General features: G+C 52.9%; 1 protein-coding gene across 1 annotated transcript in view; it reads right to left on the bottom strand.

The window, feature by feature from the left end:
• Positions 1 to 4,819: 4,819 nt before the first annotated feature.
• The window catches only part of TAF4 (TATA-box binding protein associated factor 4), a 72,082-nt gene continuing 50,091 nt past the window's right edge, over positions 4,820 to 26,810 (bottom strand). Inside the window, exons 8-15 of the mRNA XM_060078909.1 lie at positions 26,043 to 26,190; positions 25,478 to 25,592; positions 23,390 to 23,559; positions 22,949 to 23,079; positions 21,985 to 22,110; positions 21,484 to 21,540; positions 20,930 to 21,049; positions 4,820 to 6,217 (exon numbers count right to left, since the gene is read on the bottom strand). Of these exons, the coding sequence (XP_059934892.1) occupies positions 6,050 to 6,217; positions 20,930 to 21,049; positions 21,484 to 21,540; positions 21,985 to 22,110; positions 22,949 to 23,079; positions 23,390 to 23,559; positions 25,478 to 25,592; positions 26,043 to 26,190 (1,035 nt within the window). The 3' untranslated portion in view covers positions 4,820 to 6,049. The remainder of the gene's footprint in view (positions 6,218 to 20,929; positions 21,050 to 21,483; positions 21,541 to 21,984; positions 22,111 to 22,948; positions 23,080 to 23,389; positions 23,560 to 25,477; positions 25,593 to 26,042; positions 26,191 to 26,810) is intronic.

Genomic DNA, 26,810 nt, shown 5'->3' with positions numbered 1-26,810 from the left:
GGCCCTCTCGCTGGCACTTGCTGAACAAATACATTTTAGAAAAGAACTAGACCTGTGCAGGCCTGTTCTCCTCGAAAACGGAGAGATTCTGGCAGTTAGGGTGTAAAGCCCGATGCAACCGCCTCAATAAGCAGCTAAATTTGTTTCTAAGTAGGAATGTGACTTGTTTCCCTTGTGAGTCTCTGAAGGAAACAGGACACGTCCCCTTGGGCTGGTCCTTCCTGGGCCAGGTGACCCAGGTGGGGCCAGAACGACCTGGAGGACAGAGAGGCTGCCAGCCTGTCGCTGTGGAAGGGGAGCTCGGAAAGGCTGCTTACGGACTGGGGCTAAGAGCACACCTCCACCGTGAGAGCACGCGCTGGTTGAGCACTTGCTGTATGCAAGGCATGAAGGCTACGCAGGACTCAAAGGGGTCCCCAAAGCTGCTCAGATCGACAGAACACGAGACCAGAACAGCTGCCTGTGGCCTCGGCTACCGGGACGGGCAGGGCTGAGGGACGCTGGGTGGACTGTTGTTTCTTTTAGATGAAGTTTTTTTTGTTTTTTAATTTTTTTTAATGCTTTATTTGTTCAGCTGTAATAAGTCATTTTAAGACCTCTGTGTTCTCAGAGATGTTTTCTTTCTTTCCCTTTCTTCTCTCTCTCTCTCTCTCTCTCCCCCTCCCCACCCCCAGGCTACGTTGGGTCTTCGTTGCTGCACACGGGCTTCCTCTAGTTGCAGCAAGCACAGGCTACTCTTCGTTGCAGTGCGCGGGCTTCTCATTGCGGTGGCTTCTCTTGTTGCGGAGCACGGGCTCTAGGCACACGGGCTTTGGTAGTTGTGGCACGCAGGCTCAGTAGTTGTGGCTCGTGGGCTCCAGAGCACAGGCTCAGTAGTTGTGGCGCACGGGCTTAGTTGTTCCGCGGCATGTGGGATCTTCCCGGACCAGGGCTCGAACCCGCGTCCCCTGCACTGGCAGGTGGATTCTTAACCACTGCACCACCAGGGAAGTCCTCTTTTAGATAAAAGTTTACACTTGGAGACCACAGCTGTGACAGAAGGGAAAACAAGTGACTGTGGATAATCACAAGATCTGCCTTGATAACAGCATTCCCAGAAGATCACAAGCTGTCGCCTACTTAGCACACCTATCCCGAGACACTCACGTGCCTTCCCGCGTGGCACCAGGTCACCTGCCCAGGTGGAGCTGAGGCCCCACCCAGGGGGTCCGACGCTCAGCTCTGGAGTCTTTCCCCCACGCTCTCCTGAGGTACACTTTACACACGCCAGAACACACAGATCTTCCCTGTCAGCCTAACCTTTCACGTGTGTTCACACCCATGTGACCACCGCCCGGATCCCGACGGCACTTCCATCAGCCCAGAGGGCCCGGGGCCCCTCCAGCCTGGGGAACGCGCTCGGACGCCCGTCTCAGCCGAGAGTTCTGCCCGTTCTCGAGCTACAGGCGAACGAACAGGGTCGGGTGAGTGGGGGCTTCTGCGGCGGGCTTCTCCCAGCGTCCTTCTCAGGAAACTCGTGGGTACGTTACTGACCGCATCATCAGTGCATTCCTCTTACTCCCAGGTAGTAGTTCACTGAATAAATACCCCCCGGTTTGCCTGCACTCACCGCCCGATGGACACGCGGGCCGTCCCCATTTCACTCCATCAACGAGCAGCGCCTCAGTGAGCATCCTTGCAAGGCCTCTCGGGAGGACAAGGCACCCATTTCCCTGAGTAGATGCAGAGGGGTGGAACTGCGGGGTCACGCGTGTTGACGTTAGCAGGTGTGACACGGTCTCCCGAGTGGTTCCGCCACGTTACACACTGACAGCCTGTGTGAAGCTCCACCCACACACAACACCGTCAACCTTTATCATCTGAGCCAACATGGGCGAGTGGTGGAATCTCACCGTGGTTTTGTGTTTCTCCGATGACCCGTAACGATGAGCCTTTTCATTTGCCTGTTGGCTCACGGGCAGACCCTCCATAAAGTACCTGTTCAAGTTTCTCGCACGTCCTTTCCCGAGTTGTCTTCTGACTGCTGAGCCGTGGAATTCTTTGTATACTCTGGACACAAGTCCTGTGCCGGGCGTATACTTCGCAAATATTTTCTGGAAGTCTCTGGCTTGCCCTCTCACGGTCACAAGAGCATCTTTTGATGAGAGAAAGTTTGTAACTTTAAAGTCCAATTTTCCAGTGTTTTCTCTGTGGTTTGTGCCTTCTATGCCCTTACAAATCCCTGCCCACTCCCACGTCATGACCATCTCCGATGTTTTCTCCCAGAAGCTTTGCAGTTTTAGCCCCCGTTTTCAGGTCTGTGATCCATCTCGAAGTGATGCCTGTGGTGTGAGGGCTCACGTTCCCCCCCACCACCCATAGGGCATCCGGTCACACCAGCAAAAACCTAGTGACCATAACATATGGATCCCTTTCTGGACTCTCTATTTCGTTCACGGATCCTGTCTTTACGCCAATACCATGCTGTCCTGATTACCGTAGCTCTACAGGAAGTCCTGAAATCCAGGGGTGGAAATGCTTCCGTTTTGTTCCAGGTCGTCTTGGCTGTTCTAAGTCCTCTGCAGGTTCATGTAAGTTTCTAGAATCAGATTGTCAGTTTCTATGAAAATTGCTGGGATTCTGACCGGGACAGCATTGAATCAGTTGAGACAGAACCACTGGGTCCCCTCCGTGGGTACAGCGAAATTTCTCCCTTTAGGTCTCCTTTCATCTCTCTAATTTCAGTGTAAAGATATTAGACATCTTTAATTGTATGTATTCCCACATATCCCAATGTTTCTGGTGGTGATGTTAATGCTATTTTTCTCACTGTCTAGCTTTTTGCTGCTGGCGTAAGGGATTACGGTTGATTCTGGATACTGACCTTGCACCCCAAAATCTTAGAAAACGCACAAGCACCGGAACCGCTTCAGCGCCGTGTGCGTGGATTCTTTCGGGATTTCTGTGCACTCGACTGTGTCGCCTAAGGGTCCTGCCCTCACCTTCTTCCTCTCCGAACTTCAGGCCTCATTTCTCTCTCTCGCCTTTCTGCCCGACTGGGACTGCAGTTCCCTGGGGAGTGGACGTGGTGAAAGCAGACGTCCTTGTCGTGGCCCTGGCCCATCCCCACAGCCCTCTACCCCGAGCCCACAGAGGTACGCGAATCGGTGCTAAGGTGCTGTGCTGAAACACTGAACAGCACCCGGCGCCCACAGGAGGGAGAAATAACGGACAAACGTGCACCTCGAGGCTGCTGGCCACGCTTCTGCCAGGGATCACCCCCGGCGAGCATCAGTCTGTGCCTCGGCGAGGCCCCCGGCAGAACGACTGGGCCCAGGAGGACGTGCAGAGAAGCCAGAACCACAGCTCTCGCACCTGCAGACACCCAGGCGCTGCTGTCCCTTACTGACTGACCTAGTTTATTTCAGGCCAAGAACTTAGTGAAAACAAAGTATTAGTCGTGACAGAAAGTCCAAGCATGACCTAATTAATCAACCGCCTTGGGCGTTTTCACGCAGGGGGAAGACTGGAAGTTGTGCCCTGGCACTCCCTGCTCAGGCTCTGAAAATTCAGATTTAGTTTCTTTCATCATCCAAAATCACAGGCATTACGGGTTGAACTGCAATCCCCCCTCCCTAAAGAAAAAAAAACAAAAAACAAAACAAAGCTTATGCCGCGGTTGTGTGGCGGTCCTAACACTCCAGGACCTCAGAACATGACCTCATTTGGACACAGGGTCTTCACAGAGGTCAAGTTCAAATGAGGTCACTAAGGACGGGCCCTCATCCAAACGACTGGTATCCTGTGAAAAGGAGGAACTCAGACACAAAGACAGATGCACACACGGAGAAAACGCCACGGAAAGGAGAAGGGGAGATGCTTCTACGCCCCAAGGAACATCCAAGATGCCCGCGACCACCAGAAGCCGGGGGGCCAGGGCACATCCTCCACCACCGCACTCGGAACCAACACGGCCCACACACCTGGGTCTCGACTTCAGCCTCCAGAACGGAGGCGACCAAAACCTGTGGCCTCAGCCACCCGGTCCATGGTGCCCTGTCACAGCCGCCCCAGGCGACTGACGCAACAGGTACCAGAATGAGACCGTAACTCGTAAACAAGCCCACGGATCATGGGAGATCCAGCAAACTCGTCAAAATTAACGTGAAAGCCAGATGCCGAATCCCATCACACCAGCGACAGGGTCTGTGGCTCTCGAGAGGCCGAGTGCTGGTGGGGACTTAGGCGGCTAAGCCTCTGACCGGGGGGCCCCTGGGGAGCTACGGTTCATCGATGCCAGCCTGTCATGCTCACCACCAGATGGGGCGGGGCCTCCGGAGACCCCGCCCTCCCCATCCAGTTGCGGGGTCCACATCAGGGCTGGGGCCGCCCCCTCCCCGGATCTCCCCCACCCCTCGCCTTACCTTCCCTCTCCCAGGGGTACCCCTGTGCCTCTGCACGGACGGGAGCCCGGCGTCCACGCTGCGCAAGTCCATCTGTGTCCGACGTGGGGAGCCCCAGGCTGAGGGCAAGGCCTGAGCTCGGCTTCCGGGCCCTCGGACGCGACCCACCAGGTCCTACTCTGGAGCACGCAGGTCCTGTCCTTGGAGGTGAGGCTATTTCTACCAGATTCGCTGGGTTTTAGACACTGATTCTAATAAGTAGCTCATAAATACACACCTCAGCGGAACCAGAGCTGAATCTCTGGCAGCAGAATCTACAACTGGAAAACTGGGAAAAATAGGCAAAACAAATACAGATAAATTTGTTTTTAATAAAGGAGTTAATTTTCTTTCAATCCTATATAAAACAATAGCAATTAAAAACTTCATTTTTGAAAGTAAAATATTTACATATGAACAAGTAACTGTGCAAAATTTACATGAAAAAATGGAAAGACAGGGATTTCCTAAAAGACAAAATAAAAGGTGTAACAGTTTTCAGGCGTTGATAAAAAATACTGATCAGCATTCAGTTCACACGCGCGAATAAAGTCTAACGTGAGAATTCACACGGAGAAAGCCGAAGTATTTACAGTCATAAAAGTACTATCAATAGACAATTTAATACAATAACCTCTGAAAATATAAAGAACCAATTAGTATATTTGTAATAAAAAAATAGGTACAAAGAAGGGGCTTTTGCTCTGGACGTCTGTAAAGCGAGTCCACAGCTTGCATACAGCCTCTTAGCAAAATAATTATAGCTACATAGCCGTCCTCACGTTGTGTGCCAAAGGTTATGTACAATTACTGACAAAATACACCAACCAGTTTTCAACACTTGATTCACACTGAAACAGTCTTCTGATGATTCTTCTCAAGTCTGGTTTTATTTCCTCTAAGTTTTTTCACTTTTAGCTAAAAAACAGTGCAAGTAAAATAGATTTATGCTGAAAAGGTTTTCATTTCTTTTAACTTTACAGCTTTACAAACGATAGCAAATAAAATGCATTTGTACAGATGCTGACCACACATTCAGAAGGAGCCGCATCGCCGGGCCCCCGCGAAGCAGAAAGGGATGAGCCCCAGGCGCAGGCAGACGGTGAGCTGCCTGCTCCCTGAGGGTCCTGAATGGAGGGCCGGGGACGGGAGGGAGATAAATAGTCTAAAAAAATCAGTTTGCTTTGCCAACTGACTCATACAAAAATAAAATAAATGAAATGAGGTCATCGGCTGTAGACACACACCTCCGCAGTAAGTTGGGTTGAACTAAACCAAATGCACAAACGATGTAGAAACCGCTATGAGGTGACAGAGGGCAGCTACGTATTTGCTAAACGATTCCATCAGTTTTTATATATGGCTTGTTTGGCAAGAAGGCCACTCGATCAAGATGAGTTAAGATTTACTTGTCCTTTAAGAGGACCCGCGGGCCTCTTGTTCTCTGTTACAGAAACGTGTTTTCCTTCATACTGAAGAGTTGACTTAGAAACAGGAATATAAAACTGTTCCATTGTAAAGAGGTGGCTGTTTTTTAAACAATATCCCATTTGCTTGTTACAAAAAGGCGTAATCTGCAAATATAGAAAAAGTCCCCAGGCGTCTCCGTCTAAGAGGCCGCGTCCGTGCTACTTAAGGAATGCTTTGTAGAGCAACAGTGAATGGCTTGTCTCACGTTCATTTTCTAAACAAAATATGAGGTCCCTGAGGTTGACCCGCGTGATCCTTTGTCGCGTGAACTGTCTGGGGGTTCCGACGCCGGAACTGCCTGGGACCGCTGAGCCTGGGCCCGAGCCCTGGTGACGAGAAAGGAGAAGACAGCCGAGTTAGTGGTGCGCAGAGGTGGGCAGGGCCCTCGGCGCTGGAAGGAAGGGGCAGGACCGACTCACGTCTCCCTACACGTGTCCCGAGAAACCCTGGCTCCAGGGCTTCCCTGGTGGCGCAGTGGTTGAGAGTCCGCCTGCCGATGCGGGGGACACGGGTTCGTGCCGGGCCCGTGAGCCATGGCCGCTGAGCCTGCGCGTCCGGAGCCTGTGCTCCGCAACGGGAGAGGCCACAGCGGTGAGAGGCCCGCGTACCGCAAAAAAAAAAAAAAAAAAAAAAAAAAAAAAAAGAAAGAAACCCTGGCTCTGGAGGAAGCCAGGCCTACTGCTGGAGCTGAAGTGCTTTACGAGTCCCTAACGGGGAGGGCTGAGAGCAGGGGGCTCGCTGACCCTCCAGGACAGGTGCTCTCAGGCACGCGCTCGAGAACACTAACCCCGAGATTCCCCCCAGAGCTCAGACTCTGGCCCCTGGGGCACGAGGAAGGAAAAGGTGGCGGCTCCTGCCCCAAGGGGACGGCAGAACAGCTCCGGGGCTTGTGGCTGGCGTCCCCAACCTCCAGGCGTCCAGGGACTCAGGTGTGCTGACGCCGTGGCCGTGGCGGCCGAGACATCCCCGCTTTGCCGACAAAGGCACACTTCTCAAGGCCACAAGGTCTAGACTCCTGGGCTGGGCGGGCTGGTGGTGGTCGGCTGGCTGCGCCGAGGGCTCCACGGTCACCACGTCGTCCATGGCCTGGAGGGGGCTCCCTGCTTCCCCGGGGTTAAAGCGGCGGTTCGGCCGGCCCGGTCGGCCCGTGGGGGATCCGGGCGACAGCTGGGGCTCTGACGCCTGCCTGCTTGGCACAGGCGGGGTTCCGGGCGCTCTCCTGCCGCATCGCCGCCCCTCGGCAGCAGCGTCCCGTGGTTTCAGCACGTCACCACCTCCAACCGACACTCACAGGCGTGAACCCCGCAACTCCCCACCGGACAGTCCTCGGTCTTCCACTCGGAATGAACAGAGCGTCTGTATTCTGATGGTTAAAGTCGCTCGTGTATATTTCAAGCGCAAACCTTCCAGTGGTATTTTTACAGCATTTTCTCGAAGTTTAAGGTGGGAGCGATGAGCCCTATGATGCTGGAGGCGGCGGCAGCACAGCAAGCAGCCAGCAGGTGGCAGGTGAGGCTGGTCCCTCCTGGGCACTCAGGGCACGCAGGCGCTTCTTCCACCGTTAACCGCGTGTTCCTTATGCCCCCTTCAGACACCCTTAACCACCGGGGTCCCTCCTCCAGGCCAGTCCTCTGGTGACTACTTTTCCGCGTTTGGAACAACTATTTAGAGGTTTTCTTGGCAGTTTCCCCTGAGTCTCCATAACGGCCCTAAAGGAGCATTTTGTGAACGAGACAAACAGCGCCCCTGAAAAGGGGGTGATGAAAGCACGCAGTTGAGAGGAGCCAGGAGGAAAACGGGGTTCCGTCTCCGCAGCCGGGGAGCTGGCCTGCGCCAGGGGCCCTGCGGGCGTGAAGCCTCTGCACCACGGGGGAGCCTGCAGGCCAGGCCGAGGCCAGTGCCTGGCCAGACGGCTGGGGCGGGGCCGGCGGGGGGCCAGCGGGCGGGTGGGAGCTCCTCCCAGCCTTGGGGGCAGAGCGGGTGGCGCCAGACCCTGGGGCTCGTGGAGAGCCAAGCGCTGCCTCAACCACGGCCAGGAGTCCTCTGTGACACAAGCTACAACTCTGGGCCACGGCTGATGTTCTTACTTTCAAAACAGTTCAAAGGCCAAAACCAGCTGGGACAGGGGGAGGGCTCCCTTCAGGCACAGCATTTAAAGCTGAAGCTCAAGAAATCCCTGCAAGTAGTATTTTAATGAGATCTTTTTTAGAAGTCAGAAGTGCTTCCACACAATCCAGACGGGCAAGCGTTAGCACAGCCCACAGCCAGGGCTCCGGGGCCGGGACCACACGGGCCCCACTCCGCACGTCTCAGGCTCCGAAGGTCACGACGCTGCCACGCGTCACTGTTCTATGGACTCGAATAAGAAGCCTACGTGCTCACAGCCATCCTACTTGACAACTCAAATGACTTCTGATTTCATGGCGTGAGTGCCGTCCTTTGATCGTACTGCCCTTGGGGTGTCCTGGCCAGAGAAGGCGGTCACAAGAGCCCAGCGCCCAGCCTGTGGGCGCGAGGACCGGTCCGGCCCAGAGCCCCGTGCGGGAAGCCCGGGGAAGCGGCCCTCGGGCACGGCAGCCGAGCGGCCAGCAGTGACCTCAGGTGACAGAAAAATGCGGGGCAGGTGCCGGCGTCCACCTTCAACAACATTCACACTCCAGCAAAGAGGCTGACTCGGTGTGTTTTGTTTTGTATTTGCAGGCACTGGGGTTGAAACAAAGCGACCGTGGACACACGGTTTACATTCTCCCGGAGGCCAGCTTCCTCCCTGAAAGTGCCGTGTGACCATCATCACGTCCTGTCACAGGACTGCTGAGCGGATTCAGGAAAGGAGGCGGTTATCTCCTTTGAAGGCAATCTTTCCACTGTCAAAAACACCACAACCAACCTGACAGGCAACAAACACTCAAGGTGAAAACCAAATGGAAACAATCGCCTCCGTCCCAACCCCAGCTGGCTCGCGGGGTCACTCCGCTGGGGCCCCCAGGGCCGTGCACAACCAGCGGTGGCCGCCGGTGCAGCTTCAGACCTGCCGTGGCCGCTCGCCCAGTCGGCGGGGAGCACCAGCCCCTCGGGGACTGTCTCGGGGGGACTCGCACCACGGGGGCCTCGTTGCCGCTCCCCCCAGAGCCCCCTCGACAACGGTGAGAGGTCTGTGCCCACGAGAGGGCACCTCTAACCCGCGTGATGTCCCTGCGTCCCAGACGGCGAGTGATGAGGTCGCGGTGCCAACAGCACAGGCCCCGCCGGCCTGCTGTGCCCCCCGCTTCGTGCCGGCGCGGTCCCCACACTCATCCATGAAACGGAGCCCACGCCCAGCACAGGCAGCTGGAGGGCGCTGTGAAAGGCGGCAGCGCGGAGCCCCTCGGGCACTCGGCTCAGAACAAGGGCCACGCACAGGAGGCTGAAGACAAGCTCACCCCGGCACCTCCCATCGTCTCCCCAAGAACCGTCCAGAACAGGGAGGGAAACACAGACCTACCCAGGGCACGGCACCCGCACAACACGAGGATGAGGCCCGGGGCCCACAGTGCCTCCGCGAGGCCAAGCACCAGAGACAAGAGCAGGGAGGGCCTGGGGGGCCTAAGAGCGCACAGCTTCTGAGATGAGTCCTTTGAAACTGGGCAGCGGCGGCGGGCAAAGAAGTAAGGGGGGTGACTGCAGGGTCCAGCAGGCACAGGGCCTCGCCACCAGAGGACACTCGGCCCTCCTCACCCTCGGACAGACACCTGCGAAGCCACCGGGCTCTGCAGAACTGTCAGCAGAGGGGACCGTCGGATGGCGAGTCTTGTAAACACCCAAACCATGAAAATGCACATAAGGAAGACACGCAGGTCCACAAAGAACCACTGCAAAAAATCAGAAGATGAAACTCCACACGTATCAGAGACAAACTCAGTCTGGGAAAACAAGAAAACTGTAAGACAACGCTTTCAACAAAAAAATATATACTTCACATCTGAGGATATGAAAATCACCTTGAATCAAAACCTCAAAACTCAGGGGGAAAATGGATTGAAAACCAGAAACAAATGAGAGTTGATCCGACACAAGAAAGAAATGAGAAAAAAGGACAAAACTATCTCAGAAATTAATATAAACTGTAAGGTGTTCAGGAGAGAAAAGACTCGAATAAAAATGTAGTAAGAGGCAAAGAAGAAAGGCAGAAAAACAAGAGAATAAAAATGAGACAAAGAAAAGAAATTAAAGGACCAGGAAAAAAACAGGGGGAAAGGAAGCAACCAAAGGAGGAAATGTACTCAATCGTCAGAGCCCCCGGAGAAGGAAGACAAATGTGCGGGCAGAGGTTAATACTCAAACTATAATCCAAGAAAACTTTCAAGAAACAGAAAAAAACAAACCTACACACTGAAAGGGCATGTGGGCACCTGGGAGAATTAACCCATAAAAATCAACTTCGGGGCCTCCCTGGTGGCGCAAGTGGTTGAGAGTCCGCCTGCCGATGCAGGGGATACGGGTTCGTGCCCCGGTCTGGGAGGATCCCATGTGCCGCGGAGCGGCTGGGCCCGTGAGCCATGGCCGCTGAGCCTGCGCGTCCGGAGCCTGTGCTCCGCAACGGGGGAGGCCACAACAGTGAGAGGCCCGCATACCGCAAAAAAAAAAAAAAAAAAAAAAAAATCAACTTCGACAAAGCCTCATAAAACTGTCAGCTTCCCAAGATAAAGAAAAGGCCTCCAGGTAAAAAGAGAAAATAAACCATCAAGACGAGAGAATTAATCTGGCATCAGGCTTTCCCAAACCAACACAGAAAGCAATGGAACAGCACTGAAAAATCACTGAAAGCAACCAACATTTTTATATCTAGTCTAACTGTCCTCCACACATCAAGGCCACAGAAAAACCGTTTCAACCTGCAAAACATCAGGGGACTCTGCACCTGAGCTTCGCGAAGGCTCAGCCACAGGCAGGGGTCGTCCCAACAAGGGAAGAGTGGGGAAACCCAGAAAAACGCAGAAATAAGCATTTATAATATATAAACGTGCAGCTGATGCTACAGCAGAGGTGAGGAAGAGGCTGGGAAACGTCAAGTGCTGTGACAAGGTGGAAATGATGTAACAAAGCACGAAAGGGAAGGGGACACAACAGGCTCCGGATGCAGTGTGGCCATCAGGGAGCCGAGGAGAACGCTGATGCAAGCCGAACAGGAAACACACGTGAAAACCTGGGGCTGAAGACACCCAGAAACGCTTACGTACAAAAGTAACCACTAGAGCACAGTTACAAACCTTCCTAAACGCAAACAAAAATCTTAATTAAGGAGCAAAGACTACACATCTCACCAAAACACACAGCAACTATAAAAAAAAAAAACAACACATCATCATAAAATACAGTGACCGAGTCAGAACCCACTTTGTCAGCCATATCAATACAGATGACGGGCTTAACTCACCCGTAACAGGAAAACGCTTTTCGACTGGACTCAGAAAATAAGTCCCCGCCATGTGCTCTACACAAGAGACACACCTAAAGGAAGGGCTACAAATCAAGCAGAATGGAGGTTTTCCAGGCTGATGCAAACAGGAGAGCACGGGTAACGGCCCTGACTGAGGACAAAGGAGACATCAAGCCCACTGGGCAAAGGCAGACACTTTTCAATGGTAAAAATCACAACTCATGGTGAACATGTAACACTTATGGATATTTATGTACCAAATAACACGGCAACCCCCATACAAAGCAAAAACTGCAGGAGATGCAAGGAGACAAAGACAGAAACACAAGGACTTCCCTGGCGGCTCAGTGGTTAAGAATCCACCTGCCAATGCAGGGGACATGGGTTAGATCCCTGGTCCGGGAAGATCCCACATGCTGCGGAGCAACTAAGCCCGTGCGCCACAACTACTGAGTCTGCGCTCTAGAGCCCGCGAGCCACAACTGCTGAGCCCACGTACCACAACTACTGAAGCCCGCATGCCCAGAGCCCGTGCTCCGCAACAAGAGAAGCCACTGCAGTGAGAAGCCCGCGCACCGCAACGAAGAGCAGCCCCCACTCGCCACAACTAGAGAAAGCCCGCATGCAGCAACGAAGACCCAACGCAGCCTAAAATAAACAATAAATAAATGAATTCATTAAAAAAAAAACACACACACTAACAACGGAAAGCTCTGGGACACCATATCCAGCACAAAACACATCACGTGGACAAAAATAAGCAAAGACACAGTGGGTGTAATCGGTAAGGTGCACCCCATATAAACCCAGCAAGTCCTACACCCTGCCTAAGAATACGCCTTGTTCTCAAGCACCCACAGCACATTCACTGAAACTGAGCACCCCTGTTGCCCAACAGATCAGCAAAATTACAAACTGTGGCAACACACGCCGGGAGGCTGTGTGTGGTGAGACAGGCCCCTTCCTTCACCACCGGCGGATGAGAACTGGCACGACCCTCCAGAGGGCAGCCTGGCAATTCCTAACGAAACTACCGACCCACTCACCTTCACCCCACAACAACACCCCCAAGAACACAGCACCGTCCGTGCACAAAGGAGGGGGTCGCCCAAGACACGTGGGTGCGGAGAAGCACCCCGCTTGCTGTGAAGAATGGGGAGCATCGCCACAAAACGGCATGGAGTGCACTCCAGAATGCGCGAAGTGAAAACGGCGCACTGCAGAGGGCGCCGACATTATGCTCCCTCAAGAGAGGCGGAAATCGCAAAACACACGCTTGGGTCTGAGGGGGACGAGACAGCACCGCTGGGTGCAGTCTTCTGCGCGGCTCTGGCTCTGAGAACCCCCAGAGTAAACAACCCAACGCAAGCGGGAGCGGGGGGCCACGCCGGAGGACAGACAGCAGCAGAAGAGCCCAGCCGTGCCACTCGGAGGGACACAGCCTGCTGCGGGGCGGCAGGAAAGGGCTCATCTAGGTAACTGGGCGGCGCTGAGCACGCGGGACCCGGGGGCGCTGCAGGGCTGCCCACAGGGAGAACTGGGCAGACACGTGCTACTCTGGATAGTCAGCCACCTCCTCCTCACAGGGCTTGGCAGTTCTGGATCTCCTTTTTACCTGCAGAGTAGGGTGGGACAAACAGCAACCCCACCGTGACGATGAGAGTCAGGCCTCCCACATGGGACGCAGGACGGCTGGGAGGGCCTGTCACGTCAGGTTGGACCCACCGCCTTCGGTACAGACACAGAAAACACAGGTGGGGCGGTGCACGTATCCCCAGCTGTGCCCCCGAGGGGGCTGGAGCAAGACACCCAGGGGCCCAAGCACACCGGTGCCCAGACCTGGTCCCTACACACGCGTCCCAAGAAGAAGAACTGCGGCTCTGTGGAGAAACGGTCGATTCCACTGTTAGGGCAGGAAAAATACAAAGTAAGCCTGGAACACCTGTGACGTGAGAGAGTAAGAACCCTTCAGAAGGTGACAGGTTACGTCAACAGGACAGAGGAGCCCAACTGAAGGGCTCGCGAGGACCAAGCAGGGCTGGCAGAATTCCAACCAGCAAACGGGGGCCAGAGGAGGAGGAGAGCCTGTCACCCTGCGGTCACCGAACTCGGGAAGCAATGGTGCCCATGAAGCGAAACAGGAGGGCACGGTCCCTCAGCAAGACACTTTCATTACAAAGGGACACAGATTTTCCAGCGGAGATGCCTGCGACCCCCCTAGAACCAAGTGTTCAAAGTGATCACTGGGGCTTCCCTGGTGGCGCAGTGGTTGAGAGTCCGCCTGCCGATGCAGAGGACACGGGTTTGTGCCCCGGTCCGGGAAGATCCCACATGCCGCGGAGCGGCTGGGCCCGTGAGCCATGGCCGCTGAGCCTGCGCGTCCGGAGCCTGTGCTCCGCAACAGGAGAGGCCACAACAGTGAGAGGCCTGCGTACCGAGAGAAAAAAAAAAAAAAAAGTGATCACTCGCAGCGGGACACACAGACGTCACGTGCCTCCTGATACGACACACTGAGAACACGGTATCACTGGTGCGACATTCCAGTCACATTACATAACCTGGGTTTCATCAAGAGGAAACGTAAGATGAGCCCAAATTAAGAGACCTCCTACCAAATAACCCACACACACTCTTCAAAGTGTCAAGATCAGGAAAGACAGGCAAAGACAGAGGACCCGTCATAGACCAGAGGAGGCTACAGAGACATGGTGACCAAATACCAGGAGGGGTACTGGATGGGATCCTACATCTTCAGTGGAGAATGGTAACAATCAAATACAGAGAAAACATTGGCAAAAGACATATCTGGTTAAAAAAAAAAACTCATCCAAACTATACAAAGAACTCCGAAAACTCAATAACAAGAAAACAACCCAATTTTTTAAATGGATCAACGATCTTAAAAGACCCCTCGCCAAAGAAGCAGCACATGAAGAGATGCTCCACATCATGCATCAGGGAAATGCAAATTAAAGCAATGAGATACCACTACACACCTATTAGGACGGCCAAAATCCAGAACACCGACAACACCAAATGCTGGTGAGGATGTGGAGCAACAGGAACTCTCATTCATAACTCACGGGAATGCAACATGAAGCAGCTACTTTGGAAGACAGTCTGGCAGTTTTTTACAAAACTAAACATACTCTCACCATATGAACCAGCAACTGTGCTCCCTGGTATTTATCCAAAGGAACTGAAAACTCATGTCCACACAAAAGCCTGCACACAGGTATTTATAGCAGCTTTATTCACAGTGGCCAAAACTTGGAAGTAACCAAGATGTCCTTCAGCAGGTGACGGATAAATAAACTGTGGTGCATCCGGACAGTGGAATATTATTCAGCCTTGAAAAGAGAGAAATGAGGTCCCAAGCCACAAGAGTACACGGAGGAACCTTAAATGCATTTAACTAAGTGAAAGAAGCCAGTCTGAAAAGGCTACAGACTGTATGATTCCAACTCTATGACACTCTGGAAAAGACAAAACTATGGAGACAGTAAAAAGATCAGGGGTTGCCAGGGGCTGGGGGGAGGGAGGGATGAACAGATGAAGCACAGAGGATGTTTAGGGCCGTGAAACTACCCTGTATGATACTGTAAAGGGGGAGACAGGCCAGCATACATCTGTCCGAACCCACAGAATGTGCAACACCAAGAAGAAACCCGGATGTAAACTGCGGACTCTGGTGGTGATGAAGTGTCCGTGCAGGTTCATCGACTGCAACAAACGCAGCACCCGGTGGGGGGGCGTGGATAATGCGGGAGGCTATGCAGGTGCGAGGGGAGTGGGGGGGGTGCGTATGGGAACTCTCTGCACTTCCCACTCAATCTGGCCGTGAACCTAAAACTGCTCTAAAATATAAAGTTTCTTAACTTAAAATTAAATTCTGAAAGACCAAATCAAATAAGGTCTCTAGTCAGTAGTATCACACCAATGATGCACATTAGGGTAAGCTGAGTGAGGGATATACAGAAACTCTCTTTACTCTTCATGTAACTTTGCTGCAAGTCTAAAATTAGTCCACAATAAATTTTTTTAAAGACACACCCTAAATAATCCTAAACTAAAAAAAAGAAAAAGAGAAATTAAGCCTTAGCTCTGATGAAGAAAGGCATATGAAGGACTTTTTAAATTCCAGATTTCGTATTAACTGTCACACATATAACTCACAAGTATCCCTGAAGACTAAGATCAGGCACAACCAGCAATGTACGAAGCCACGCCACAGGGCCTCTGGTGACGTGCATCCCTCCCACCGTCTCCTCAAGGTGCCCCCTCACCCCACACTCCTCCCCACACTCACGCCCATCCCGTCAGGCTGGAAATACACACTCTTTTTCTCTTTAGAAAACGCCCAAGGCAGAAGTTAACCAACATGCCTCTCCCACAAGCCCTCCCCTCCCAGCACGGGGACCCCAGCGGCCAGAGTGGTTCGGGACTGGTTACATTGAGCCAAAAAAAAAAACAAAAAACAAATATATTGAGAATAATGGGAACTCGTGTTCTGTCTGTGAAGGGATTCGAAAGTAAGGAAAGGAAGAAGACTAGAAGCCCTGAGGTCCTAGACTAGAATCTCAGCATCAACTGGAACGCACAGGATTGTTCTAGATACAGAAAGGGGCACACATGCACGCACGCGCACTCACGCCTGTACACACACATACATTCCGGGCCGCCTGCAGCAGGGACCCCCGTGGCGATCAGCACACACCGTGCTCAGATACTGGTCTCTAAATACCACCCTCCACCGTAAGGAAGCAGGCTCCTGGGCGCCACTGCGGGCGAGGGCAGGGGCAGCACCAGAGGCACCTGGACACCTCTCACGCTTACAGGACGAGGGCAACGTTTCAAAAGGACACAGGACACGGCTTGAAGAAGCTTCCACTGACCAAATCTAGAAATAACGAGAGCACTGATTACAACCCTCTGAATACAACAGGAATCCATGTGTCCATACACAGTGATGAACGAATGCGTGAATGAATGAGGACGGAGGGAGGGAGGGAGGAAGGGAAGCTCTTCTTCACGGCAGAAGGCACCCAGTAAACGTGGAAGGTGTGATGGAAACACAGCATCCTAATCTGGCCCCCGGCCTGGCGGTCCTGACGCAAGGGCAATCGTGCAAGGGTGCTACGGCCGGTGAGGTGTGATGGGAACAGGGCACCTGCGTGACCCTGCAGTGCCTTCTTATACAACACTAATAAGTGCTAAGGGACTGACTGACCACACAGTGGAGAAAGCTGCTTTCTCATCCAGGCAACTTAACCAGGTGATCAAGGCTAAGATCACCTAGTGATGCCAAGGGTCATCCTACAGAACAGGAGACCTGCCCTCTTCAACACTGTCGGGGACGGGGGGACTGGGAAGAGGATCAAAGAGAAACCAGGTCAGGCGGTGAAGTGGGAGCAGGTCTGGGGACCCTGGGGCATCAGGGCTGATTTCCCGACGCGGGGGGTGGGGGTAGTGGTAACACAAGAGCACGTCCAGCGTTGTCAGCATCTAGGGGCGATGGAACGTCCCACACGCACACTTGTGTGTGTAAAGAGGGGGTGACGAGGGCTTCCCTGGCGGCGCAGTGGTTGAGAGTCCGCCTGCCGATGCAGGGGACGCGGGTTCGTGCCCCGGTCCGGGAAGATCCCACGTGCCGTGGAGCGGCTGGGCCCGTGAGCCATGGCCGCTGAGCCTGCGCGTCCGGAGCCTGTGCTCCGCAACGGGAGAGACCACAGCAGTGAGAGGCCCGCATACCGCAAAAAAAAAGAGGGGGTGATGAAATAAAGGTGGTAAAATGTTCAGAATTGAGAGTCTGAATGGAGTTTTTTATACTGTTCTTACAACTTCTCTATAGGTTTGAAACTACTCTAAATCTAAAGAAAAACATTTTGAACAACATTAATCAGTATATTCTGGGAAGAAGATGCCAGAGGCGTCAAAGTTTTTTTTAATCTTCCCAAAGGCCATATAAAACACAGAGCAACTAGAAAGCAAAACCAAACGCCAGCAGACAATATTTACAACCAAACCGGTGAAGATGAACCGCGAGCAGCCACAAGCCTGTCTCAAAACTGTGCAGGAAAAGCAGTGGGGCACCTGCGAGGCCCGAAAGCCCCCAGGAGCCAGCGCGTGTGCACCAGGAGGAGTGGCAGGTTCACTGGAGAGCAGCAGCTACAGCCAGGAGTTCCCTCCTCTCAGCAGCAGCCTCGCCACTAGCAACTCTGCCTCCGACCTGCCAGGGCCCCGCAGCACAGGGCCCCGCAGCACAGGGCCTCACACAGAAGAGAACCTGTGAGGAGTGGAATTAAAGCTGAGCAGGACGGGGACAATGGAGACAAAAAGGTCCAGGTAAGAGTCAGGGAGCAGCAGAGCCTGACATCTCAGACAGCAAGTTCGTCACCACATGGAGACAACAGAAGAGGAGCTCAGTGAAGCTGGCAAACCTTCAAACCACCTCCTCCTAAAGGTGCAAGACGGCAAAATTCACATAAAAGTGAACCACAGAAAGGTCAAATCCCAGAGAAGCTGCCCTAGGAAAAAAAAGAGAATAAGGAGCAGAATAACATCCCTACAGATGATCAAAAACACCAAAAAGACATAATCAACAAGATCAAAACTGCTATGTTCTATTTCCAAACAAGCTAAAGGCATTGAGAAAATGACAAAAAGCATGAAAGGATAACATAAATCAGAATCAGCGAAACTCAGAAATGAGGTGACAAAGTCAAGGAAAAATCAGAAACAAAAGAAAATTTCACTTGAGAAATGAAGACTACACTGAAAAGAACACAAGAGCAAATACACGCAACAACTGATACCTTAAGAAGGAATCAGGAGAGGGGGAAGGATCAACAGTATAGAACTTTTTAAGAGAGACTGAAAGGGTTAAAGAGAAAAGGACAAATCCTGACGGCAGACACCGACGTCTGAGTGACAGGAATCTCTGAAGAGGAAAACAAAAACAAAGAAAGCGTTAAAGAAAATGTTCCTGAATACAAAAAGGTTTAACTGCATGTTGAAAGAACACAACCTCTCCCTGAGAACGACAACCCAAGACAGCTGATTCCAAGTAAAGTGCTGGGCTTTAAGGGAAAAGAGTTCTGTGGGCATCTTTGGGCAGAAAGAACACATGAGAAACACACGAGAAATAAAATTAGACTATCATCAGACTGACAGCAACCTTTCATACCAGGAAAAAAATTATCTAATGTAACTACTTACTCAAGATAGATTCTCAAGGAAAGAAAATGTGAGCCACGGATTTTCTAGCTATCAAAACCGTCATGGACATGCACAAATATGGGGAACGCAGCCCCCATGAAACATTCCAAAAGAATCCAACAGAGAACGAGATTCAGAAAACCAAATGACTAAACAGACATCCACACAGACTTGTGATTAGCATTAAACATAAAGTTACTTATGGAACTAAGATGAAGGGTCCAGGGAGAGAGGACAGCATGAAACAGCCACGTGATGTAACCAAAACACACGCATGAGTGACAGTCCTCGCTGGAGTGCAGCCCATCCGACGCTCTCCCTCCCAGCATCCAGTCAAGTCGCCAAAGGCCCTTCCCTGGGAGTAAGGATCATACCCTACGGAAGACCCACCCCAACCAAGCCTAAAACCTGCACAGGGAAGGCAAGTCTGCAGGGTGAGCCCCACTGGGTGAGGGACCTCAGAAACATCATGGGATTTCCACAGACCCTACTGGACACCAAAGTGAGACACAAGACACACAAGTTCAGATGAGCAGCCAGGAGCTGAACTAAAACGAGTCAGTACTCTTCAGAGGATGATGACACATCATCCACAAAATCCAGCATCCAAGCAACAATGACTAGACATGCAGAGAGACAGGAAACCGTGACCCACGGTCAAAGGAAAAAGCAGTCGACAGAGACTGAACCGAGACACTCCCGATGTCGGACTTGACAAAACCATTAGAGCAGCTTTTACAAACAGGTTCAAAGAATGTTGGGAAAATGTGGCCTCATTAAGTGAGCAGACAGGGAAATCTCAGCAAAGAATCAGCAGCCATAAAAAAGACTTAAGTGGAAATCCCAGAACTGCAGATACATCAACAAATGAAAACTTCACTGGACTGCAGAGCTGACTGGAGAAGACAGGGAATCTGAAGACAGATCAGTAGAAAGGATCCAGTCCCAACAGAGAAAGAAGTGATTGAAGAACAAATACAGACTCAGAGACCCACAGGGCAATATCAAAAGATCTAACAGAGGTATAACTGGGAATCCCAATAGAAAAAGACTGAAACAGAGAAAGTTTTGAAGAAATGAAGGCCAAAGTGTTGCAAATTTGAGGAAAACTACTGACCTACAGATCCAAGAAGCTCAGAGAAGCCCAAGCAGAGTGACTAGCAAGAGGACCAAGTCTAAACACCGCACAGACGAACTTCTAAGAAGTAAGACGACCACCTCAAAACAGCTGGAGAAGTGACACACGTGATGGACAGGAAACCAGGACTGACATCACACTGGGGCCCCGAACACGATGGAACAACGTCTTGCAGGACAGCGACGGTCACACGTTTACGGCTGTTTTCAGGTCTAAGAATAAGAGCTCTGCAATTTTGCAAAACACACTAGGAAATCTCCCATCTTTTTTGTGATCTGGAACAAGATAACATGTCTAAATGAGAACAGGAGTTTCCTTGGAAAAGAGAAAGAGACCAGCAGTTCAGACAGGATTCCAGGAGTAGAGGAAAAACGTGAAGCGTGGCTAGAATTCTTACGATCACTCCTCCCTGTCAGTCGGCCATTCTATAAAACCAAGTGACGTATGTCTGGATTTGCTCAGCTTATTCAGGAATATGAGAGAAAATTAACCTTAAGTTAAAAAAACAGAGCTGAAAGAAAAAAAAACAAACTGTCAACATTCAGGGAAAACTTCATTCAAACTTTTGAGGGTGAACTACAACCACTTTCAGGTAAACAAAAGCTGCAAGAATCCATCACCAGCAGATTGCACTACAAGAAACGCTAAATGCTGTCCTTCAAGCCAAAGGGAAATACCACACATGGAAGCCTGGAACTTGAGGAAGGAACGAAAAACACCAGAAACGGTAAATAAGCAGGTAAATATAAAAGACGATGTTTTCTTTCTTCCTGTGATTTACTTATAAAACAACTGGCAGTTTAAATAAAGAATAACAATACTTTAAAGTTGGGTTTGTAATCACATATAAAGACAGGACAGCAAACAAAACAAGAAACCAACAAAATCTGGACAAACAGAAACAGGCAACAACAACCCTCCTCCATGCTAACCCCACTACTCGGGGAGAACAGTCAGCCCCCCAAACGTCAGTCTTCTGACGGAATCTCCCCATATTCTCTTCAAAGTCAGTCAAAATCTCATCATGTTAAGCTACAGTGATCAAACTTCCTCAGGCAAAGAACTTCTTGCTCACATGATATCCACAAATAGGTTGATTTGAATATAAAGTATCGAATGTACCAAGAAAACAAGTATTCCAAGGGCGGTGAGACAACATGTGAGCGAACGAAGCCTGTTCTCGGCGTGCCTGACTCCCTGAAGAGGTGAGCGGGACGCAGGTGCCCCGAGGCCCTTCCAGCCCCCGTCCCTGCATCCGTGCGGTACCTCTGCTCCCGATCCCGGTCCCGGAGAGTCCACTTTCCTCTTTTTCCTGGGCCCGATGGCAGCGAGTGCTGTGAGGTTGGCATCTCGCTGCCTCATCTGTGCCAGTTCTTGTTGCTGCATCTTTGTTTTGAAAAGGAAACAGGGACTGTCATTTCACGCACATTTTTTATTACTACAAAAGTAATACATAGACACCAAAGGGTTTTCTAAATTTTCCTAAATGAAAATTTAATTTGACTGTTTTTTTTTTAAACAGTAAGCATATTTTGCAATCAGAAAAACAGTAAAGCAGTAGATGCTCATCTTAAAAAGCTCAGAAGATATGAGCAAATTCTGAGAGTACAGAGACTGGATTGCACCAAATGAGAAATGACCTTGAAGTTTAAAAGCATAGGAAAACACTTTTGCAAACATCATAAATCGCTACAGGAAGGCCTACTGTGCAGAGCTACCATCGCTTTCTCAGCCTCTCTCTCTGTCCTGTTAGGTGCTGAGGTTGAATACAAACATATTTTCAAGTGTGCAGTGTAGATTCTTGGATTGAAAAAGCTTACCTCCTTTGCCTTCTGTTTCAACCTTAACTGTTCTGGATCTTCTTGTCTGGATCGAGACTATTTTCAAACAGGTAAAAAAGAAAGATAAGTTGTGACCTAAACATTCATCACCTGGCAAACATGTTATCTTATTCGTGACATAATGACATCTAAGTCACGTGACAGAATGCATTAAATTTTTAAACGTTTACAGCTAACAGATGAAAATTTATCATCATGAAAATCAATACCATTTGGACGTAAGAACCACGCCACGGTCTGATGTGACGGGAGGACGGTGGGCCTGGGCAGCCCGCGGGGCTCCGGGCTCGGTTAAGGGACCTGCCCCACGCGCTGGGGGACCCGCTGAGGTCCGGAGGCTTCCCGCCCCGGCTCCGCTCCTAACCCCACGCACGTGTCATCGAGGCCAGCCCCAAACCCTGCTCCGGCTCCTCGAAACCCCAAGGGTGTCCGCAAGCGCCCAGGGTGGAGAGGGGAGAACAGTGCAGCGCAAGCACTTGCCTTTGCTGCCCGCATCAAGATCTCTCTCTCCTGTTCGTCCTTTCTCTGTTTCTCAATTTGATCAAGCTGTTCAAAAAACTTGAGCTGAGCCCGGACATCACTTGCCTGCTCGTATCTGTCATCATCCTAGAAAAAAGTGAAACGACTGTTTGTCACGAACTTGGGAACCCAGCCAGACAGTCGGCGCACCGCTTCCCGCCTCCCTCGGCCCACTCCCCAGGCGGGCGCGCAGACCCAAGCCCCTCTCGTCTCCAACAGACTCTGCTACTGAAGTGCTCTGGACGCGCACACGCCGTCTCAGGTAAGTCATCCGGGGGCTCACAGGCAAGTTTCCATTTTATACGCTTTGGTATCATTTGACTTTTTAAAGTCACATTTAAAATTTTGTTCTAATAGCGTAGAAAGTATTTTTAAAGCAAAGTGGCTACAGGCTTGTACTTCAAACGCTGCTCAGGCAGTGCCTGGCCGCTCCACGGTGCCCTTCGAAGAGGGTTTGCATGACTGAAGAGGAAGGCGGATTCTGCCTTGAACCTGCTGTGCGAGGCCGGGCTCCGGTGAGCTGGCCCTCCACAACACACGACAGGGCACCACCCTGAGTCACAGGAGCGCGGGTGAGCCAGAGCCCCTCGGGTCTGCAGGGACAGCTCGGGCCGCAGCTGCTAGGAACCCCCCGCATGGAAACGGGCAGGGGGCTCCACCATCTCCAGAGCTGAAGATGACGCCTGCCCGGACCTAGAAGGCTGCCTCCCTAACCCGGAGGTCAGATACCCCACATCCTCCTTCCGCAGCCCAGTGGATAGCGCCCAGAGTACCACGGGGCTGAAAGAAGTGGCATCTTCCCAAAATCTCATTCTGGGAAAAACTCAAAACAAGCTCAACACTCCGCCGCTTCCCCTGTGCCCTCCAGGCAGCACCAGACCCGGGAGGGGCGACAGGACATCCCCTCCAGGAAACAGCGGGTTACCTTGTAAGAGAAGTTCTTTTGCTGAGCCGTTTCTGATATCTTTTCTACAAGGTTCTGCAGCCTCTGTTGCGTGGCGTGTGACACGTAACTCACCACGTCTGGGTGTAACTCTGTTATGCCGTGTTTCTTACCTGGGGAACAGGTGACATTTCACAATCACTGAAGCTCTTTTCTTTCCTTCGCTGTTCTTCCCTTATCCCCCAGTTACCGCTTTGTGCAACCTGAGGGTCGGGGGTGGTCTACACCTGCTTCGACTACCTGAGAACGTCACCGCCAACCCCATGGAGAGCACAACCCTGGCAAAACAGGTGACAAGGGACAAGGGGTGTCCCCCCCAAGCCCAGGACAGCTCCGCACTGAGCACCGCAGTCGTGGTCCACACCAAGCCCACGCATGGAGGCCGGACGTCCCAGGGCCGGTAGGAGACAGGGCCATCCATACCTATTTCTAATATTCTTCTCTGCAGAGGCGCTGGGAGGAGGAAGGTCTCGTCTTTGCAGGACCGCGTCAGGGTGCCCACTAACTCAGAGTTCGTAGCCAATATTCTCGCACTTTCTTCCGAGAGGTTCACGCCGGCCATCGATGCTACGTCATTGATGTCATCGTCGTCCCTTCAAGTAAGAAGAGGAGGCGGGTCTACCTGAAGGAGGGCCGCCGAGGAGGCACATGCGGGTGGGGCCCCAACTCGGCGGGCAGAGGGGCGGCTCCCCTGCGCTGTCACCTGAGCACGAAGGCGGTCGCCTGCAAGCGCATCTGTTCTTGTAAAGAAGACCCACCCAAAGGTACGGCAGAATGGGAGTCTTCGCACACAGATGTCAATGCCAAGTTCACAGAGAGCACAGCACCTACTCACTGCTTCAAGGAGTTCGTTCTGTGAAACCTTTTCTAAATGATCTCACAGCATTAATTTATTTTTAATACGATCACAAACTCTCAGAAAAGCTGGAAGAACAGTACAAAGGAAAGTCCGTGAATCACTTGAGGATGAGCGGCCAACCTGACACCCACCCCCCGGGACACGGCAGTGTGGCTCCCTGTGGACAGAGGCACCCCCTACGGAATCGGGCGGGGGGGTGGCCTTTGAAAGCAGGCCACGAGCCACGTCCAGACCCCCAGGTTTGGCTAACGGTCCCTATAGCGTCTCCCACAGCAAAGGGTCCAGCTCAGAACCACGAGCTGCGTTTTGCTGTCACGTCTCTGCAGCCCCTCCCTGACTCTCGTGCCCCTGACACCTCAAAGGTCACAGGGCAGCTGTTCTACAGCATGTCCCCGTTTTCCCTCTGACGGACGTCCCTTTGTGACGAGACGCAGTTAATGCACCTTTGGCAGGAATTTCACACGAGTCACGGGGCCTTGCTCACCCTGCACACGGAGCTCCAGCGCAGGGGGGCCCTGCCCGGCTTACCTGCTGTCGGGGCGCCCCTCCCTCCCTATGTAGTTAAGAGGACCTCGGGGGACGTGGTCTGAGACTGCAAATCCCGTTCCCCTAAACCACCCAGGTACTCGTTTCTAGGGGCTCGGGTTCCTGTCTTATCCAGCAGGTACAACGTCACTACAGACACGGCTGGCAGGAGGGGGCCACTTGGGGGCTTCTGGGAACTCTGGCCCTTGAGCACTGCTCTCTGACCAAACAACGTGCACTAACTCGTCCTGCACCCTCCCGACTCCGGCCTGGAATCAGCAGCCCCCTAAGGCACCCTGGTCCCTGCGGTGGAAGCGGTTTTAGATGAGACTTGGGCGCTGCATGTGCTGCTGCCGTCGTGGTGTCACCAATCCCAGGCCCCTCCAGTGGCAGAGCGGGCGGCTCCAGCCGCAGCTTTTCCAGAGTATTCACAGCCGGACGTCCACCCGACCCGACCCCACCGTCGCCCCGTTTGCTCCTCTCTGTCTTTCTAACTCCCTCACACCTGCAGGTGGACGCGTCTTCCCGTCTCCGCCACCCACCCTCTCCCTTGTGGATGTCCTCCCCACCCCTGTGGGCCCCCACCCTCCCTGCCAGGCTGTGCCAGCCACCCACCTCCTCGCCCTGCCTGGAGGCCGACCCCGGCTCAGGCCACCACAGCTCCAGCACTGCCAACACCCGCCCTGCGCCCTAACAGCTTGAGGGATGAAGCGTCTGGGGAGGGAAGGGAAGGACCACCCAGGCCCCCCGACACATGCACTTTGCTACTGCTGGATCCGAACCAAAGTAGCCACTGCAGCCCTTCCTATGGCGATGCTCAGACCAGCTGCCCATCAAGAGACCAAAGCACAGCATCTCTGAAGCTTCTGGGGTTGAAAGGAGGACACAGCAGCGTCCTCTGTTATGACTGTGATGCACTCAGAAGGCTGAGCCATCGTATCACAGACACAAATCTCCCACTGGTTCGCGCAGAAAGTCAGCTGTTCTGCACGCACACAGCGTGTGTGTGTGTGTGTGTGTGCGCGCGCGCGCGTGTGTAGGGAATGAACGCAGCCTCAAAGCACCAACGGCCACCGGGCGAGGCCCTTCCCTCAGGGCGGCTCCTGAGCCACGGGCTCACTCCTTACCTGAACGAGCCTCCCCCGGGCTCCTTGAGCTTGTTTTTCTGAGCAGCAGCTGCTTGTGCAGAGACAGCAGACAGAGCTTTGGTTCCAGGTAACACGGCAGGTTTCACCACAGGGACTGCAAAACGAGAGACGAGGGTGTGCCCCCCACGCATGGACTCGGAGGTGGAGACACTGCCGTCCCCGGTGCTAGGTGGGCTGCGGGGAGGGCCACTACCCCCAGCCCACCACAAGGAAGCTTCCTGAAACGTCAGAAACGTTGGGTTACTAACTCTAGATTAGAGTAAACGCATAAGCAGCATCTCTCACGCATTTGCCCTCCTGTGTCTCATCAAACTTCTTGGAACGTAGGAACGACCACTGGTTAAGCACCCAATCCTGAACGTGTCATTGTAAACATCGTAGTGACGGGGCGATGCCCGTACAACCCTGTGAATGTACTAACGCCACTGAATTGTACACCTGTTCACGTGGCTAAAATGGCCAAGTTTGTGTTACGTGAGTTTCACCACAATTAAAAGAACAGAGACGGGGCCCTGGGGAGAGCGGCCCAGCCACCGGCCCTCACCTGGCTGCAGCTGGTTCAGCTGGATCTGCTGGGGCGTGGTGAGCACGATGCGGTTGTGGGGCTGCCGGAGCGCCACCATGGGCGTCTGCGTCAGCGTCACCTGTGGCGGCCGGATCAGCGCTCCAGGCTTGGGCGGCGGCTGGATCACCTAGAGCAGAGCCCACGGGGTACGTGAGCACACGTCCCACCCCTGCCCCCACCGCCCAGGGGGCTCCCACACCTGTTCCCTGCCCGGGGCGGGGGGTGGGCGGCCTTCCGTGAGGACCAGGAGGGTCAGCCGGGGGCACTGCATCAGGCTGCAAGCTCCTGGGGGCAGATTAACTGCTCGGAAGCCACACATGGGGCCCTGAGGCCAGCGCCTGGAGGACAGTGTTTGCTGAGCTTGCGAACCAGCGTGGACCAGACGACTTCTCCCCAGATGTGAGCACAGGCGCCGGGGCGCCCCCTCAGATCCCTTCCAGAGCCTCTAGGGCTGGATCAGAATCCAGCTGCTGAATTTTACGAAGGTCACCTGCTGGGCACACTCTTACGTTACAGCGCACGCGGGGAGGGATGGGTGGTGCCCGGGGCCGAGCTATTTCTGCAACAAAACCCTATGAAAATTCACACGGTCCAGAATAAGCAGACACACGACTGCCTGCAGGAGGTTCAGGCCAAGTTTTGCCACAAACTCAGGGAAGAGCCTCCAGGTTTCACGTCCCTACGGCCTTCAAGGGAAGCAGGTGATGGACCGGTGGTGCCCGACTCTGCAAGGGCGTGCCCCTCCAG

Source organism: Mesoplodon densirostris, chromosome 16 (assembly GCF_025265405.1).
Source record: "Mesoplodon densirostris isolate mMesDen1 chromosome 16, mMesDen1 primary haplotype, whole genome shotgun sequence".
NCBI lineage: Eukaryota > Metazoa > Chordata > Mammalia > Artiodactyla > Ziphiidae > Mesoplodon > Mesoplodon densirostris.
This window is presented reverse-complemented; position numbering and strand designations above follow the sequence as displayed.